This window comes from Rhizophagus irregularis, chromosome 23 (assembly GCF_026210795.1).
Source record: "Rhizophagus irregularis chromosome 23, complete sequence".
NCBI classification, from domain to species: domain Eukaryota; kingdom Fungi; phylum Glomeromycota; class Glomeromycetes; order Glomerales; family Glomeraceae; genus Rhizophagus; species Rhizophagus irregularis.
This window is the reverse complement of record NC_089451.1, coordinates 2,936,077-2,953,294: the sequence shown is the minus strand read 5'-3', so window position 1 is coordinate 2,953,294 and position 17,218 is coordinate 2,936,077. Positions and strand designations below refer to the sequence as shown.

The 17,218-nt window shown below is 34.2% G+C and overlaps 7 protein-coding genes across 7 annotated transcripts; 6 read left to right on the top strand and 1 right to left on the bottom strand.

Annotated features, from left to right (window-relative positions):
• Nucleotides 1-39: 39 nt before the first annotated feature.
• Nucleotides 40-469, top strand: OCT59_015595 (uncharacterized protein; the record flags this gene model as incomplete). The annotated part of the gene is made up of 2 exons (XM_066140127.1): nt 40-385; nt 459-469. 2 exons carry the CDS (start codon nt 40-42, stop codon nt 467-469), a joined length of 357 nt encoding a protein of 118 aa, XP_066002937.1.
• A 4,068-nt stretch (nt 470-4,537) lies between these two features.
• OCT59_015594 (uncharacterized protein) lies at nt 4,538-5,053 on the bottom strand (the record flags this gene model as incomplete). Its single annotated transcript, XM_066140126.1, has 1 exon — nt 4,538-5,053. One exon carries the CDS (start codon nt 5,051-5,053, stop codon nt 4,538-4,540), a length of 516 nt encoding a protein of 171 aa, XP_066002936.1.
• Nucleotides 5,054-5,983: 930 nt separating this feature from the next.
• On the top strand, nt 5,984-6,397 carry OCT59_015593 (uncharacterized protein; the record flags this gene model as incomplete). Its single annotated transcript, XM_066140125.1, has 1 exon — nt 5,984-6,397. The coding sequence occupies one exon, from the start codon at nt 5,984-5,986 to the stop codon at nt 6,395-6,397; it is 414 nt and encodes a 137-aa protein (XP_066002935.1).
• Nucleotides 6,398-9,748: 3,351 nt separating this feature from the next.
• OCT59_015592 (uncharacterized protein) lies at nt 9,749-11,185 on the top strand (the record flags this gene model as incomplete). Its single annotated transcript, XM_066140122.1, has 1 exon — nt 9,749-11,185. The coding sequence occupies one exon, from the start codon at nt 9,749-9,751 to the stop codon at nt 11,183-11,185; it is 1,437 nt and encodes a 478-aa protein (XP_066002934.1).
• Nucleotides 11,186-11,476: 291 nt separating this feature from the next.
• On the top strand, nt 11,477-11,773 carry OCT59_015591 (uncharacterized protein; the record flags this gene model as incomplete). Its single annotated transcript, XM_066140121.1, has 1 exon — nt 11,477-11,773. One exon carries the CDS (start codon nt 11,477-11,479, stop codon nt 11,771-11,773), a length of 297 nt encoding a protein of 98 aa, XP_066002933.1.
• A 111-nt stretch (nt 11,774-11,884) lies between these two features.
• OCT59_015590 (uncharacterized protein) lies at nt 11,885-12,472 on the top strand (the record flags this gene model as incomplete). The annotated part of the gene is made up of 1 exon (XM_066140120.1): nt 11,885-12,472. One exon carries the CDS (start codon nt 11,885-11,887, stop codon nt 12,470-12,472), a length of 588 nt encoding a protein of 195 aa, XP_066002932.1.
• Nucleotides 12,473-12,975: 503 nt separating this feature from the next.
• OCT59_015589 (uncharacterized protein) lies at nt 12,976-16,949 on the top strand (the record flags this gene model as incomplete). Its single annotated transcript, XM_066140119.1, has 6 exons — nt 12,976-12,996; nt 13,081-16,090; nt 16,157-16,235; nt 16,318-16,471; nt 16,558-16,704; nt 16,782-16,949. The coding sequence occupies 6 exons, from the start codon at nt 12,976-12,978 to the stop codon at nt 16,947-16,949; spliced, it is 3,579 nt and encodes a 1,192-aa protein (XP_066002931.1).
• Nucleotides 16,950-17,218: the final 269 nt, after the last annotated feature.

The window sequence follows — 17,218 nt, the reverse complement described above, 5'->3', positions numbered from 1 at the left end:
ATTAAGGATCTAACAGATTTTTTAACTGTCAGTGATCGCATGGTTGTTAATCGAGATGTACAAAATGCAAACCATCGTCTTAAACATGCTCTTAATTTATTAATTCATCGCTGTAGAGAAACATACGAAGAACGCGATATATTAAAAGCGGAACGCGATCGATCTCGAAAAGAACGTGATGAATTACAAGATGAACTCGAGGTTCAAACGGGTTTGTTAGGTCTTACACAAGATGAGCTAAATAACGTACAAGATACTATTACTAGTTTAGAAGCTAATTTGGCTGAATTGGAACGTGAGTTTGGTGGTATGCGGACGACTAATCGTCGTCTTCAGCAGCAATATAATCTTATGAGAGGAGAACGTAATAGAGCTATAGGTGAACGTAATAGAGCTAAGGTTGCTTGTCTAAACCTCTTCAAAATCCTACGATTAGTTTCGTCAAAATTTTACTATAGATTTATTATAGTTTCGGCAGAGTTTCGGCAGTTTCGGCATTTATAATAAGTTTCGGCAGTTTCGCCTTTCTCCAGAGTTTCGCCAGTTTTTTAATATAACTTTAATATAGTTTCGGCAGAATTTCGCTTTTCGGCGAAACGCCATTTTGCCTAAACCCCTAGGTTTCGGCAAGCAACCTTAAATAGAGCTATAGGCGAGCGTGATGTGGCACGAAATCGGCTTGTATATGCCAATAATCGGGTTCTTTTTGGAATTCGGACATTGGGACGTCTTAGGAATCGACTTTTCCAACAAATAGCCGCTCTGCGTATCCAAGTACAATGGTTTCGGATCAGACAATTGAACCTTCCTCCACCTCCTCTCAACCATCCACAAAATACGATATGGCTGCCGTTGGTATAGCTGCCCCCATATTTCATGGTCGGGAAGATGAAGATCTTAATCTTTTTATTGATAACTTTTTAGGGTATATTAATACCGTTGGTATTGATCCATTGGACGATGCCGGTGCGCCTCCTGGTCGGGTGCGAGCGATGGGGGTTCTTCGTAGCTGTATGAGAGATGAAGCGGCGAGGTGGTTTGATGCAGAACTTACTGGAAAAAATTGGGAACTCTCGAATATTCGGTTAGTGGCTACTGCAAATGGTGGAGCCGGTGCTACTCGCCGAGCGTTCAGAGCTTTAGCTGTTCCTGAGGTTGCTAATGGATTACATGTTGGTACTTACTTACCCGGGTCTGATGCTGATGTATATTCAAGGGTTGCAGGTAATGCGGCGAGAACCGTTGGAGAGGCATTTTTCCCATCACGCGCTGATATCATTAGATCGAATTTTAAAGTTGAAGAGCAGTGGAGGCGTGCGGGCGGACGTCCTACTCATCAACCCGTTAATGGGTTGGGAAATCATGGAGGTCCATTTAATGCTGCTGTCCAGAATCAACCAATAGTCTTACAGGGGATTCTCCTGGATCAAGCATTTATGCATATGCGTACAAATTTTCCAACCGTCGTGGAAGAAAGACTTCAGATACGATTTAGTAATCTTTACCAGGAACAAGGTGAACCTGTTCGATCTTACTATAAGCGAGTTGAGAGGGCTGGGGATATTGTAGGATATAATCGAATTATGGTTACTGACCAGTTCTATAGAGGACTTTTGCCGGAAAACGTTATTGAAGCTTCCAGAATCGGGGCGGCGCCTCTTAATATATTAATCGATAGATTGAGTGATCTTGAGCGACGAAAGGGTGAAATGTTCTATGGATTACAAAGGCGCCAGGGTATTGAAAAGGCTAAAAAAGAGGAATTGGCTGGCTATACTCATCCCGTGACTCCACACGAAGGTGCTGTAATACAAAGGTCGACAGACGTTATTACTCAAGAACGATTACAAGAATTGCTCAAGGCGCAGGCCGAGGAACTTACCAAGAATTTCCAGGCACAATTTAAACAATTACAAGCATCTAAGCCAGTTCGTAAACCACCGGTCTATAGACAACAGATTAAACCTGTTCGGCCAAAGCCACGGCCACGCGTTGTTCAGGATCATCAGGATCCTGATTGGGATGATGGTTATGTAGATCATGATTTTGGTGATGACCCTGGTGACCCTGATGCTCCTGAGTGGACTAGTGAGGATGATCAACATGTTATTGATCTTATTATGGGATATGAGACGTCTAAAAGATTTCCAAAGAGACTTCAGAAGGCTAAAGATAGACGCGATGATCTGGAATTAGCCCGAGCAATGAGAAACCTCGATCTTAATGATGATGCTATGGATATTGATACTAATACCGCGAGTTTTGATGACTTGAAAATTGTTCCCGATGAGGAAGGTGGTTTTCGGATTTGTGCGGTTCGAAGTACAAAAAAAAGTAAACTCGGATAAGGGTGTAAGTATCTCGAAACTTCTTAAATCTGTTCCAAAAAAATCAGTTAAAATGACTCCTATTAAGATTCCTGTGAAGGTTACTAGTAGTAAGCCCACACTTATAAAAGCCGTCACCAAAAATGATTCATTAAGTTTATTAAGGTCTGCAGATTTTAGAAAATTACTCCGCGAGATTCTTCGGGAAGAATTAAAGTCTGCTCGTAAAAGTACGGAGATTCCGGAAGACCTAGTTGAGGAAAAACAAGAAGAGGATATCAGGGAAGATGACCCGATGGATATTGACATAGCTCGTTTGGAGAATACTAAAGATCTTTTAGCGCTGGATGGGAAGGTCAATGGGATAGCAATTCAGTGTTTAGCAGACACTTGTGCTAACGCGTCTTTTATTCAGAGGGAAGCCGCTGAAGAATTAGGGTTGGATATCGACAAGAGTATTACACATAACATATCTGGCGCTCCGGGTTCTGGTAGGACATTCGGCATGGTAAAAGGTGTGTCAATCAAACTAACCCCTGATTGTGTAATCACTGAGAATCTCGCGGTTTTAAGCGATTACAAGCATAGGGAGATTGGATTGAGCCGGACGTGTCTGAAACGTTACAATTATGATGTCCATGAATCACGTGAACATATCGCCCTTACTTGTAATGAGAAGAATGTTTTTATCCCGATAGTTTCTGATGTGAATCGAGGAGACAAAAAATAGGGAATATTTATTTTTTATTCCCAAAATTTGCGGATTAAGGCAGGGACATCCTCCTCCAACCGGTCAGCGGGTTCCCAAGTGGCTTCGGTATCTGGGTATCGTTCCCACTTGACTAGATACTGGTCTTGACCCTTCCTGATGCGATGCCGGAGTATCCGCTCAGGTACAAATCTTTCGGGTTGCCCTCTTATCACGGAGTCAGGTGGGGGATGTTCATTTTCTGGAACAATCTGCAACTCTTTTCGGGTGTACGCACATCTGGATACACCTAGACGCCCGTGTGGTCCATCAAGAAGATACGTAGGAGGCTGTTCGGGTGAGAGGATCATTTTTTTGATGACACGGATATTGGGATTCCATCTTATGTCACCTGTACGAAATTTTCCATGGAGTTTATTCCCGAGTACTGAAATAGGTTCGTCTAACTTGACTCGGACATGTGTTCCTTCAGAGAGAAGTTCTGTCTTTTTTGACACTTTGGGTGACCCTGTCGGAATGTCTGGGGGATTTCTCTGCCAGATTTCATCTATTTTATTAACTACATCACGGAAATCTTCTGACCATTCCACGGATGTCACCCCGGTCTTCAACTCCTGTGCCACCATTCGTTTTAGGAGAGGTTCCTGGATTGCTTGGATGGCTCGTTCAGCGTATGATTGCTGTTTGTGTCTTCCTGGTTCGCCGAACCTCATCATTACCCCTAGGCTGTTCAGGAAAAAATCACGTACCTGGTCGTTAGTGAATTCTGATCCGGAATCTGTCTCCAGTCTGTGTGTTGGTGGCTTAATACGATTTCTTCTGTAGATTTTGACAAACCCGTTTAGAACCCTATTTGCAGTTTTATCCTTTAGGGGTTCTGCATCGACTTGTTTACCCGCGACTTCCACCACTACGAGGAAATAGTGGAATCCTTTGGGGTCGACTGGCATCTCTGCAAGATCTGCCTGATGTGTTGCATTTGGTTTCCATACAACTACTTGTGGACGCTCTGATGACTTCTCCTTTAGGGGCTTTTTATATAGGTTGTAGTGCTCCTCACCTTTTAGAATTCGTGCCGGTACTCCGGAGAGATTGTAGTATTTGTAATAATTCTCTAAATGCGACATATTACGACAAATTAAAGGAAAGATTTCGGACTTCAAATCTTAAGATGACACGATTTTACTGCCTAAAGTGTAAGAAGGAAACCGAGACTGCTAGTGAAATACAAGATATTACCACAAATGGCCGCTATCGTTTACATGGTGACTGTGTAGTTTGTGGGATGCATAAGAATACTTTTACTGGGATAGACTGGGTTATCAAAAAGAAAACCAAGGAGAAGAAAAAAGAAACCGCGGCTAAAAGACATCAGACGGCGTATAATAGGCAATGCAAAAAACTTGGGCAAAAAATTTTAGAGTCTGATGACGCGTGTAAACAGTGTATTGATAAATGCCTTAAGGAAGCAAAAAAGAGAAAGACAGATTAGTACCGCCTTCTAAAAGTATTCCTCATCATCCGAGTCATCGAGAGATACCTCTCCATCATCTGATTCATCGTCCGAGTCATCAAGAGTGCGGCCTTCCTTAAGCAATTGGATGTTGTACGTTATTTGAGTCCATTTCTCCCAGTCGGACTCTTGCGTTATAAAGCCACATCTGAGAAGAGCTCTTTCTACTGCCACCATTCCTGCGAACCTAGTGTATTTTTTCTGATCGGCTTCATTGAAATTGCCAATGGCCTCCCTGTAGTAGTCTACTGCCTGTTTGTATACCTCCTCAGCTTCTTTATATCGCTTCCACAACTCGGCTTTACAACCGTTGTACCAGAGTCTGTTTATCTTGAGATGTTTTCCGAATTCTTTGATCGGAAGGTTTCTGACCATCTCTCTTACTATGTCCGGGTCGTTGAAGGGCGAAGCCTGCATTTGGATCCATTTACGGATTCCATAGATGTCTACAAGATCGAGACCAAGATCTTCGGCAAGAGAAGTGGCGGCGTGTAAGTTTATCATTGTATGTTACTTATAGTTACCTAATCTTCAATTGCCGAATATATTTTTTCCAAAGATCCGCGCTTCTACCTGGTTATCTCTCTGTGGCTTTACAGACCTTTTAGGGGCTATTAACCTACCTGTTTACTCGGTTTGCTATCTCACTGCTTCCGACAGATGAATAGACTGAATCCTGATCATATGACAGATCTATGACAGAATGACAGATCTGGGGGGGTAAATCAAAACTTTTTTCTGGGAGTATCCTCTCCCGATTTTTCTGAAACATCTGTCATATCCGTCATATCTGTCATACCCCTCTGATTCTATCGTATTTTCCTCTCTTTTCCCTTATTTCATTCTTTTTTAGTATATTATTATATGACAGATGTTAATGACAGATGGTGACAGATATAGGGGATTCCCTACCCCACGGAGGGGAGATGTAGGTACTGCGAGGCCGCGAGGCCGAGGTGGGGTGAGCGTAGCGAGACACACTACCAGCCCGACGACTAAACTCTATAACAAAAGATTCATTGATAGAAAAGAAGAAAAAATCACAATCCACGAAAACACCAGAAATAGATACAACCACGTGATTTCCCTTAACTCCAACAAAAATTCAAATTCATCACAAACAAATAACAAACGCTTATCACCACAAACAGATAACCGCTATAAAAAACCACAACCTAATAATTTACAATACCCCCGTCAAACAAGACACCCTTACAACAAAACACACAACATAAATGACATTAACAACTGGGATGAACCCTCCATATCTACCCCACAACCTACATCAAAAATACGTCAAATGATGAGATAGACAAAAGAATTACGGAACTTGAAAAACAAGTCCAAAGTCTCCTAAAAAATATTAAATCTTTACAAGATAGTAAAATTACAACGGATAAATCGATCGCGGACATCCATCACAACACTAACCTAATGAACACATCACTCACGAATGTGAATACACGACTAGACAAATACGACACAATCATTACACATCTCACCACTAACATCAATTTACTTAGCAAGAAAGAAATTTCATCCGCCCAAGAACGTCCTCGCAAAATATCCAAAAAAGCTACACCATATGATCAAACTTCATATAGATCAACCAAATCCAAATACAACCTTAGAAATAACAAAGAATACAACAATTCAGCCGATGATAGTGAATTCGTCCCGGCAACAGAAGATGACACTGACATCCTTGATGACAATGCTATGTCGGATGGTGCCGTCTTTGAAGGCATAATTGACAAAACACTAGACGAACCCGTGAAAAATGACACTTTCACCGTTAAATCTTATAACCCATTGAACCTCCTTCCGAGTTTCAACGTGACACGTTAATTGTTGAAAATAACTCCTCAACATATATCCTTTTTTTGATTTTAACGTTTAAATTGTTTTTTACACATTGTTTTTATTAAAATTACTTTTTTTTATGGAATACACCAATTTTATTAACATGGTTGGCGTCGAAAACCAACCTTCATTTCAAGTACCTATTAATTCTTTACCTTCTTCTTCAAAAAATATAGAAAAAATCCAAAAAAATTCAAATAATCAAAATACCAAAAACAGATATAACAATAACAATAACAACGACAATAGTCACCACAGCTCAGGATCTACATCATATACTCCTGATGCAAACGACGTACCTAACGAAGAACATATTACTAATTTACACGTCGTTAACACAGATAATAATTATTTTATAGACTATCTCAAAATTGGAACCATCAATATTCAAGGGGGCTACAAAACCAAATTAATTGATATTATCAATTATTTTGATACACATAACTTTAACATCCTTGGCCTAACAGAAACACAATATTGCCACAAACATGAAAATAACAAATTAGTCGAAAGACATCCTCATCCGACTAATAAAAATTTATCTATTTACATAATTTTAGACGCTAATGGAGATAACAGGGGCTCTGGCGTAGGCATAATGCTTACTAGTACCTTATACCAACACGTACATCAAATTCGTTTTCACAAAGGTCGCGTCTTAAATATCGAATTGGGCTTCAAACGTGACCATAAATTGAACATTACATGCGTTTATCTACCTGCGGGAAGAGACAAACAAACCAACATTATTAAAAAAGAGTGCAACCAATTCATTGACCAACTATTTAGAACACAAAATACTAATGATGATAATCACAAATTCTACAACCTTATTATGGGGGATCTCAATTGCTACCCAAAAGAAAAAAATAATCTTAATCACCATATAATTCAGATGGCAAAATTAAAAGGCTTCAAAGACATGGCAAAATTCCATGCAGAAAACCAAACTCCAGATATAACTAGAACCACACACAGAATAGATTATATATTTGGCAACAATAATATTTTAAACGCATCAATTCATACTTTTGCACAAAAAATCCCACCATCACATTTCACTAGCGATCATAAAGCAGTGATTACTTTATTACAAAACGACCTTTTCAAATGCTCTCGACATCGTCAAGGTAACAGACGAAATGAACAAAAAGAGAAACCAAACTATTCATTAATGAATGATGATTTATGGGAAAATTACAAATCTCATTCGAAAACATATTTTAAACATCGTTTTCAATACATCGATTTAGATAACATTTCGACACAAGATGAATTGGACCATACTTGGAATATATTTGAACATAGTTTACATAATATTAAAAAGTCAACTATTCCTCAAAAGAAAATAACACCTCAAGAACACCATCATTTATACCCTTTACACATTCGCCAATTGAACCGACACGTGATTACTTTATATAAAACGAAACAATTCCTAAATTTAAAACACATTTATATCAGGAATAAAATAGAAAAACCAAAAGACAAATCTATGTTTGTCTCGTGTATTCCCGACTCAATGTGGACTTCATATTTTAAAAATTGGAAAATCCATCGTGATCATATACAAAAAATAGCACACTCAATGGATCACGACATAATATTAAATAATTTTATCACACAAGAAGATTTCTTTGCACAGAGAACAGAAATCTACAAATTATATAACCATTTAAAACAAAAAAGAAATGATGAATTATCACAATGGAAAACTGAACGTATTGATTATTTTATTAATCAAAGAAATTTTGATTTATCAACTAATCAAACAAAAATGATTAATTCAATACTTCAAAGAAAACCTAGAAAAATTACATTGGATCGATTAATTTTCAAAGATAATAATAATGATACCATATTTACTAACAATCCACAAATTATACAAAAAGAAACTATTAAACATTATCAAAATATAGGTAAACATGATAATCAATCAACGTACTGCTCTATTGACGATTTACCTCTACCGTGGCGTACGATATATGATCCGGCCAACCACCATTCCAATAGTGATTGTTGGGATACGCTTCAACAACAAATTGATATTTCCGATGTATTAGCCATCTTAAAAAATTCTCCTTCGAATAAAGCACCTGGTCCTTCTCAAATTACTTATGAAGACTTGAAGCACCTACATAAAGACGTTTTGATATTACTTACTCAGATCTTCAACTTATGTATCCATTTAGATACGATACCCACAAAATGGCGTGATGCTCTGCTATTCCCAATACCGAAACCACATGACTGGGATAGTAAACTTACGAATACAAGACCTATCACCCTTTTGGAAACGACGAGAAAATTGATGGTCTCAGTTTTCTCTCAAAGATTAAATCAATCATTAGCGAAATACAACATCTTACAATTCAACAATCGTGCGGGTGTTTTGGGACAATCTTGTTTAGAACCACTGTTCCAAATACAGCATTCAATCGAACACGCACGAATTTATAAGAAACCACTATGGATTGCCATACAAGATTTATCAAAGGCTTATGATAGAGTCGATATTACATTATTACGATTAGCTCTGCAACGTATTAAAATTCCGGAAAAGATAATTACTTTTTTCATTAATTTATTTTCTAACCGATATAACTCCATCATCCTACCTAATGGAAACCTAGCATCATATAAGGTCCTACAGGGTATAGACCAAGGCGAAGTTGTTTCACCGCTTTTATGGAATATATATTACGACCCTCTGTTTTATCACATTAATCAACAATCACATCTTGCTTACAAATGTGATACCACGAAAATTAAAAATATTTATCACAAAGACTCTGACATTATTCATAATTTTGAATTATCCTTGGTAGGATACCTCGATGACACCACCTGGTTTAGTCCTTCTCTAGAAACACTAGAAACTAAATTAGATATCGCACACTCATTTTATTAGTTAGCAAAATTAAAGTGAACATCGACAAATACAAAATCCTCACCAATCAACGATTAGGTAATGATAGAAAAACTATACAACTCACCATCAATGGACAAAACACGGACGTTAACATTATTTCTAAATATAAAGGCACAAGAATCTTAGGATTATATATCAACCCTTTAGATAGACACCAACAAACATTACTCAAAGCGCGCTCGATCATCATGAACCACGTGATCACAATGCGCCACAAAAAAATTGCACATTCTCACGCAATCTATATTATTAACAAAGTCATCTTCCCTAAGTTGGAGTATCTCTTCCAGCACACAATCCTAAATTATGCCCAAGTACAGAAATTAGTTGTACCTATTAAAAAATTATTTAAAAAATTTTTTTCTTTACCACTTAATACGGCAGACAATATCATTTATAATAATATGTACCCACATATTGATAATTTGATGGATTTACTAGTCAAATCACAATTAAATGCACTATCGGCTCTATTCAATACTGACATCCTAAGACCTATAGCGATCCAAAAATTGGATATATTAACTCACGAATTTTGGTATCCAGGTATACCTCGCGACATCAATAAATACATTGGAAAAATTTCCTCACCAAGTTATTTATCAAAGAGTCTAGCTTTACTAGAACAATATCAAATTCATTTGGACCCTACTATCAGTTATGGTATCACAGGAGGACATATACCAATAGTGGAATATCTTCCAAACTTATCTTCTAATGACTATAAATCTTTACGAAACAAAAGGATCATGTACCTCAATCAACTTGTATCCACAGATGGTAATTACCTTCTGACCTGGAACGAAGTGAAACGTCTAAACAACAACAATTTTAAAGGACCTAAACCTAAATGGTTTAAACTATTAGAAAATGATTTCACCCTAAGTAATTATCGTACTTTAACACACCCGCTCAACGATAATTACACAATTCCAGCACGTTTACAACAAATCCCTGATCAATCCCTGGGTAATCACAAAAAACGTAATGAATGGACATATCATTGGGACGCTAGAATACAAAATTGTATTATTGGAAAAACATATATACAAGATACCGACACGTGTAGTTCTATTACTACCATGGAACATTATTTACCTTTTAATAACTCTTCAATATTAAATAATGTTACCCCCCAATCACCACGCTCTTTACCTTTAATTTTAATCCCTTGTTCAGGTTGCCATCTTAATGACCATAGTTTAATTTTACAAGACGCTCGTATTAAATGTTCAATTTCTATTCGTACAAATCGTCTTTCAACCTTTAACATTTTTAACCGTTTAAATCAAGAACATAAAAGATTTAAAAATCTTCCCCTATCTAAATATTATGTCAGCACCAAACCCTTACATCAAATTAGACATAGCGCACACAGCATTTATTTAGCTCAACATAATGTCAACACAGTAACTACCACTATTATAACACCAGAACTACCATCTTTACATGACCAAAACCATGTTCTTCAACAATTGTCGTCAGTAATAGCTTCTGCCCTGTTATGTGACGACAAAATTAAATTAACTTTAATAGATATAGCTTCAAAATTTTTTTCTTATACTAACTTTCAATTTTATTCAGATGGTTCTGTTTCAGATATAGGTACCATTAATAGTAAATCCGGATTCGGTTGGGTACAAACGAATCCTCTTTTACCACAAATTTCATTTTTGGGTTCTACCATTTTTTTCCCTTCTTCTTTTAAGAGCGAAAGCTTTGCTATTTTGACAATTTTACTAGTCTTACCTCCCAACGCCACATGTGAAATATTTACCGACTCGCAAAATTGTATAGATGCTTTTAATCAACGTTTAGGCTCACCTATTATAAGTCCATGATGCAGGCTTAAACAGAACAACTTTTTAATATGGGATCTTATAATGTGGTTAATATCACAACACTTCCTTACTATCCAACTGAGAAAAGTTAAAGGACATAGTAACGATAAGGCTAATGATCAAGCAGATGCCCTGGCTAAACGAGGCAGATATTCGCCTGATCCTATCATCATTAATCACAAATTTTTTTTCCGAAGTTCCCTAGCACTGTTCAATTACAACCATATCAACGTAATTGATCGAAATTTACGCAAGTGGAGCAATATACCTATCCAGTCTAGAATTTTTAACATGGCTATGAATAATAGTTCACTGTCACCTATTAATTATCAAATCACATATGGCGACATTGACTGGACTTACACCAAACAATGGATCAATTCTAATCCTCTTGACATGCCCACGTCGTCTAAATTATCATCTATTCAATCAAATAAATTGAAGAAATCTACTTTTACATATCCAACAGGCAATATTTTACAACGCAATTATCCTATTCTTTATCCTTTCGGGCATATTAATTGTACGGAATGTTCGATAGACGAAGACACCAACGCCCATATCGGCTTATGTCCATCTCATCGTTAATCCATTACGTCACTTCTTACAAAATTTAAAAAGAAACTGATTAATCTTATCAGAAACGAACGCACTAGCAATATATCTTTTGATATAGAATCAAGGATTAATAATTCTAATATGTTCAAAGTTTTCCCAGATATCTTAGACGCTGCTCGTCTACCTGACTCTTCAGATCAAATACGTATTCCACGAGAACAACCATGGATTTTACTATTACATCATCTTATCCCACGAGATTTAACTGTATTTTTTGATAATTACTTCAGCAAAGCGGTGGATAGGTCGCGTTTCCTGCTAGAGTATGTTTCCGCCTTTACCTCGGAATTGCAAACTATCACCTGGTCACCACGTTCCCGCTCATTTAAAAAGTGGGAAAAAAGTCTAGACATTACTTTAAAGAAAAAGAAAAATTATCGCAAACACACAACTACTGTTTCCGGTCGGGCGTCTTCATCGACCACTACTTTACCTTCTGCCGTTGCCCGTAAGCGACGAAGTCAATATACTCGTTACTATCACAACAAAGTGTTACCCTACTTCAAACATACAGTCAATTTTGATGTGTCCGCGTGTATACGTTGGACGACCTGTAATTTTTTACATAGTGGTTCTTGGGAATCTTATAGAGATAATCTCTTATTTAATTTAGATAATTTCTCCCCTGTACAATCCTTTTTAGATTCACTTAGACCACATAATACTTAGTTCAAAAGCCTTTACTTTGGTTATTAGGGATGTGATGTCGTGTTAGGGACTCCCCCGGATTCGTCAAAAGTACCAGAGTGGCGCTGTCCTCGGGCGGTTTGATTATAGCTTAGTATCAGATAGCGTTCGACATTTGTTTTATCTTTTGTTCTTGTCTATCTTTCTGTAATCTAGTTCACGTGGTTTTAAAAATAAAAATAAAAATAAAGTATGTCTGTAGTGTATGGTTAAATATCACGCGTGTATCATACAGATTTTCATTGTTTATTATGATGTTTAACCATACACTCCATACATTACAACCATACACTACATGTTTGCTATGTACTCTTCTTCTGATACTGCACGCCATATTTGCTGTGTATTACAGACGCTACATGCATTTTTCATACTAAAAGAATACAAATAATGGCCGTAAGAAATTCTTGATATACTTTATAAATACAACGAGTTCTTAACTTTTTTTTATTTTTTGGACTTTGTGCTTTCGACGAAAAATACAAATGGAAGAAAGTTCAAACCAGGTGAATAAATTTTATATAAGTATTGAATATTTTTGATGAATTAAAGTTATTAATAAGCTTATTTTATTTTACAACTATATATAGAGTGGAAGTTCACCTACTAATAGTTCTGCAGAATTAAGAACACTTCTGCTTGAAAACATATCCAATAACTCTATCTTTCCCGAGTTAGGACAAGATGGATTTATTATAACTGATAGAAAGGCGGAAGAACTTATTACTAAAGATTTGGCTAAAATGGAAAATTTGGTTGCTCTTAAATTACTTTTTGAAAACCCACTTAATCAATTTTCGCCTGGAATCCTTCGTAATTCTTTAGTTACTTTAGCGGATCCGACGCCTTTTGATTATTATGATAAATTAAGTGTGGCTAGGCTAGAGTTACATATTCGTACCTGGGTTGCTGTATTGGAAAAAATTTGCTTTACACCAATGCGCTTAAGTAAAGAACTTCGAGATAAAGTTTATAATTCTTTAGCAAAATTTGCAGAAATTCATAAAAAAACAACGCAAGTAATGCAAGAAGGAGTTGATAATAATTATAGGTCTGACTTTAATCAATTCAAGCAATTACAGGATAGTAAAGAAGATGAGGGTATTATGAATAAACGAAATTATAATATTGACTTCTTATTAATTCACTTACGGGATACATTACATAGCTTGCGTGATGACGAAACTTGGTTTCAAGAAACTATACGAAGAACTAAGGAATTACTTAAGGCTGTATTAAATATTACACCAGGAGTTTTATCAATAGTAGCACCTGGAGTTAATCTTCCAAATGATAATTGTTCGATCTTATCAATGCTCACTCAATTACGTAAAGGATTAAATTTTAAATATCCAGTAGCATCTTATTATGTAGATTGGAGAATTATGCTTATAATTCAACATAATTTATTCAACTGGTCTGGTGGTGGTACTGAAAATATAATTAGTGAGAAATTTCAAGAAATGGTATTAATGGAATATTTTTGGAGTTATTTGGAAAAGGAATGGAGTGACATTTACGATAATTCTATTTTAGATTCTCAATCAAAATTTGATGAAATATCAACTAAACTTGTTAAAGTTTTTAGAAATACTGGAAGTTTCATCAATGAACTTGCTGGAAATGAACCTCTTGCTTTACCACATACTTTGTGGTTTGGAATATTAGATCTTGCACAAAATCTTATTCATAAATCTACTCGAAAATCCACTCATGGTCTTTGTTATTATTTAGCAATTGAATCACTTAATAGAGCTCCAAGCAGTTTCATTCAATTTAAAGCAATTGAAATATTATTTCATTTAAATAATATTAATAACCAAATATTCTCATTGATTGAAATTGACTTTGATCAATACATCCAAAAGTTAAATGAAAACAATTCAACAACAGATTCCTCAGAAAAGTTCCAAAATTTATTAACATTTGTTAAAAACAAGTGCTCTGATGATTTTAATCTATTAGATTATAATATTGAAAAAGGAAAGGGAAAAGGAAAAGAAAAGAGTTCATCAATTAAAAATACAAATTTAACAAATAATATATCAAAATTGGGTGAAATTTTAGAAATGATTGCAAATGAAATGACTTGTCCAATTGATCATGAACCAACAGATCAATTATGCGTTTTAAAATGCCAACATATATTATCAATCAATAGTTTAAAAAAATTAAAACAAAAAAATTGCCCTAAATGTCGAGAAATAATTCAAGATAATGATATTAAATATTTACCACAAAATGCTATTTATAAACATTTATATTCACAATTTTTTGAAGCTGGACATATTTTACCTTCAATTGAAAAAGAAGATTCAACAAATAACCAATATCATAGTGATTCAGGTGATTCAGAAATTGATCTTATGTTAACTAAGAAAAAGAGAATTCTAAAAGCAATTAAGTTAAATCCAAATATATCATTAAAGTCAATATTTCAAATTGGAAGAAAACAGCATCCAACATATCTAAGTGCTATTAAAGAACTAAAAGAAAAAAATTATAAAAATGCTGAACATTGGTGTAAATTATTTCTTAAAACTTTTCCAAAAAGTTATTCCATAAGATGTATTTTAGCTTATACCTATAGGTGTCTCAATAATTATGAACAAGCACATTTTTATTTAAATGAAGCTATTGAACTAAAAGGAAAAAAGCCCAATGCCTGGTATATTCGTGGAGAAATTCATTTAAGACAGGGCAATTATAATGATGCTGTAAGAGATTTAATAGCTTCAATAAAGTATAATGCTAAAATAGCTAATTTATATATGATGATTGGAATTAGTTATTATAAAAATAACAATAATAAAGATGCCCTAAAATATTTTGATATTGTATTACAAAATGATCCAAATAATCATTTATGTCTTAAGTACTGTGCTTATATTTATGAAAAGAAAAAAATATTCTCAAATACTTTAAAGATGTTGGGTAAATTGCTCAGTATTAATGAGGAGGATTCATTAATTTTATGTTATTATGGCGAAACTTTAAGTAAAATAGGAAAGTATGGTGATGCTATAACATATTTTACAAAAGCAAATAATATAGATCCAGAAAATGTTCACAATTTAACTAGGAGAGCTATTATATATTACATTCTTCAAGAATATGATAAAGCTTTATTGGATTTTAATAATATCATACAATTGGATACTTCAAATAGTTTAGCATATAATTATAAAGGATTAATAGAAGATAATATAAGTTCTATATTAACATTTAAAAAATGCATTGAATTAGATCCTAATAATGATTTAGAAAAAATGTATTTGAAAGATTCAAGCAATTATCTTCCTCAAATTTCTAATATTGATTATAATCTAAAGTGTTTGCCAAATTATCATAATCTTACTGCTAAGATTAATGATAATGAATCATTACTTTTGACAAGATGCGAAATATATATTGAATTAAAAAAATATGAAGATGCAGCATTAGATTTAAATAGATTGTTTGGGTTAAATGATGATGTTTCATTTGTTTATTTATTACAAAAATATTCAGATTTTTGGTTATACTTGTGTAGACAATATATTATTAAGAAGTATACTCAACCTGGAATTACTAATGATTTTGACCTTTATATGTATAATGGTAAGTACAATTAAATTAATATTCTGCAAATTAATTATTACATTCTGATATAGTGTACTATTGCAGCAAAAGGAGTTTATTTTATGTCCAACCTTATGAATCTTAATTATAATTGTCAATTTCAAGGAAGTACTAATTTAAATAGGTAAATATATTTATAACAGTATTCGTAATAATTTAAAAAATCATATATAAAACTAATGATTTTTAAAAATCTGTTTTATAAGGCATACATTATCTCTTAAAGACAATTATTACTTTATCTTGCCCAGCTTTTTCATATATTACGGGAAAACTAACTATTATATAATTTGGAAAATAAATATAAAAAAAATAATTTCATCGAACAGTTATATTATATTTAAAGCTGGTGATAATGCAGTAAGTGTAATTAACAACAAATGTTGTTTTATTTAATTTTAATAACCACAACTAATATGTGAATAATTCTATAATTTCATACAAAGATTTTCACGAATAGAAGACATAAATTAAAACATAAGGATATATTAAAACTTGAGGGATTAGGATGGATTTTATATGTGTCATTTCATTCTGTATATATAGACTATCGTATACAACTTTCAATTGAAACAAGTAATTCTATTGACATGGTATGCAATTTTATTCTCATATTTCAATATGTACAGTATTTATAATTATAACATTATCATTCCTTTATTTACTATAGCAAATAGAGTATGTTCAAATTACTAAGGATTATCATAAAGAACTTCCTAAAATGGATCATTCATTACCACTTTACACAAATAATATTCCAGAAACTTTTAAAAAAAAATATTTTTTAAGAAAAGAAACAGAAAATTTGCTCGAATTAAAAGATATTATTGATTATTAAGGTAAAGGGTTAAACATTTGAAATATTCTATGTAATATTAAGATATTCCTATATGTATAATCTTCAAATTATATTTATTGATGCTTGAATACTTTTTATAAATATTCATGATCATTTTAAATCTATATAAATATATTATTTCTCCATTTAAAGTGATGTTTGGATAAAAATATATAAATTTTTTAAGTTTAGAAATGTTGGTGTTAATCATGATCGATCATTTGAAAACACAAAAAACTGTGTAACTATAAATATTTATTCGGAACTTT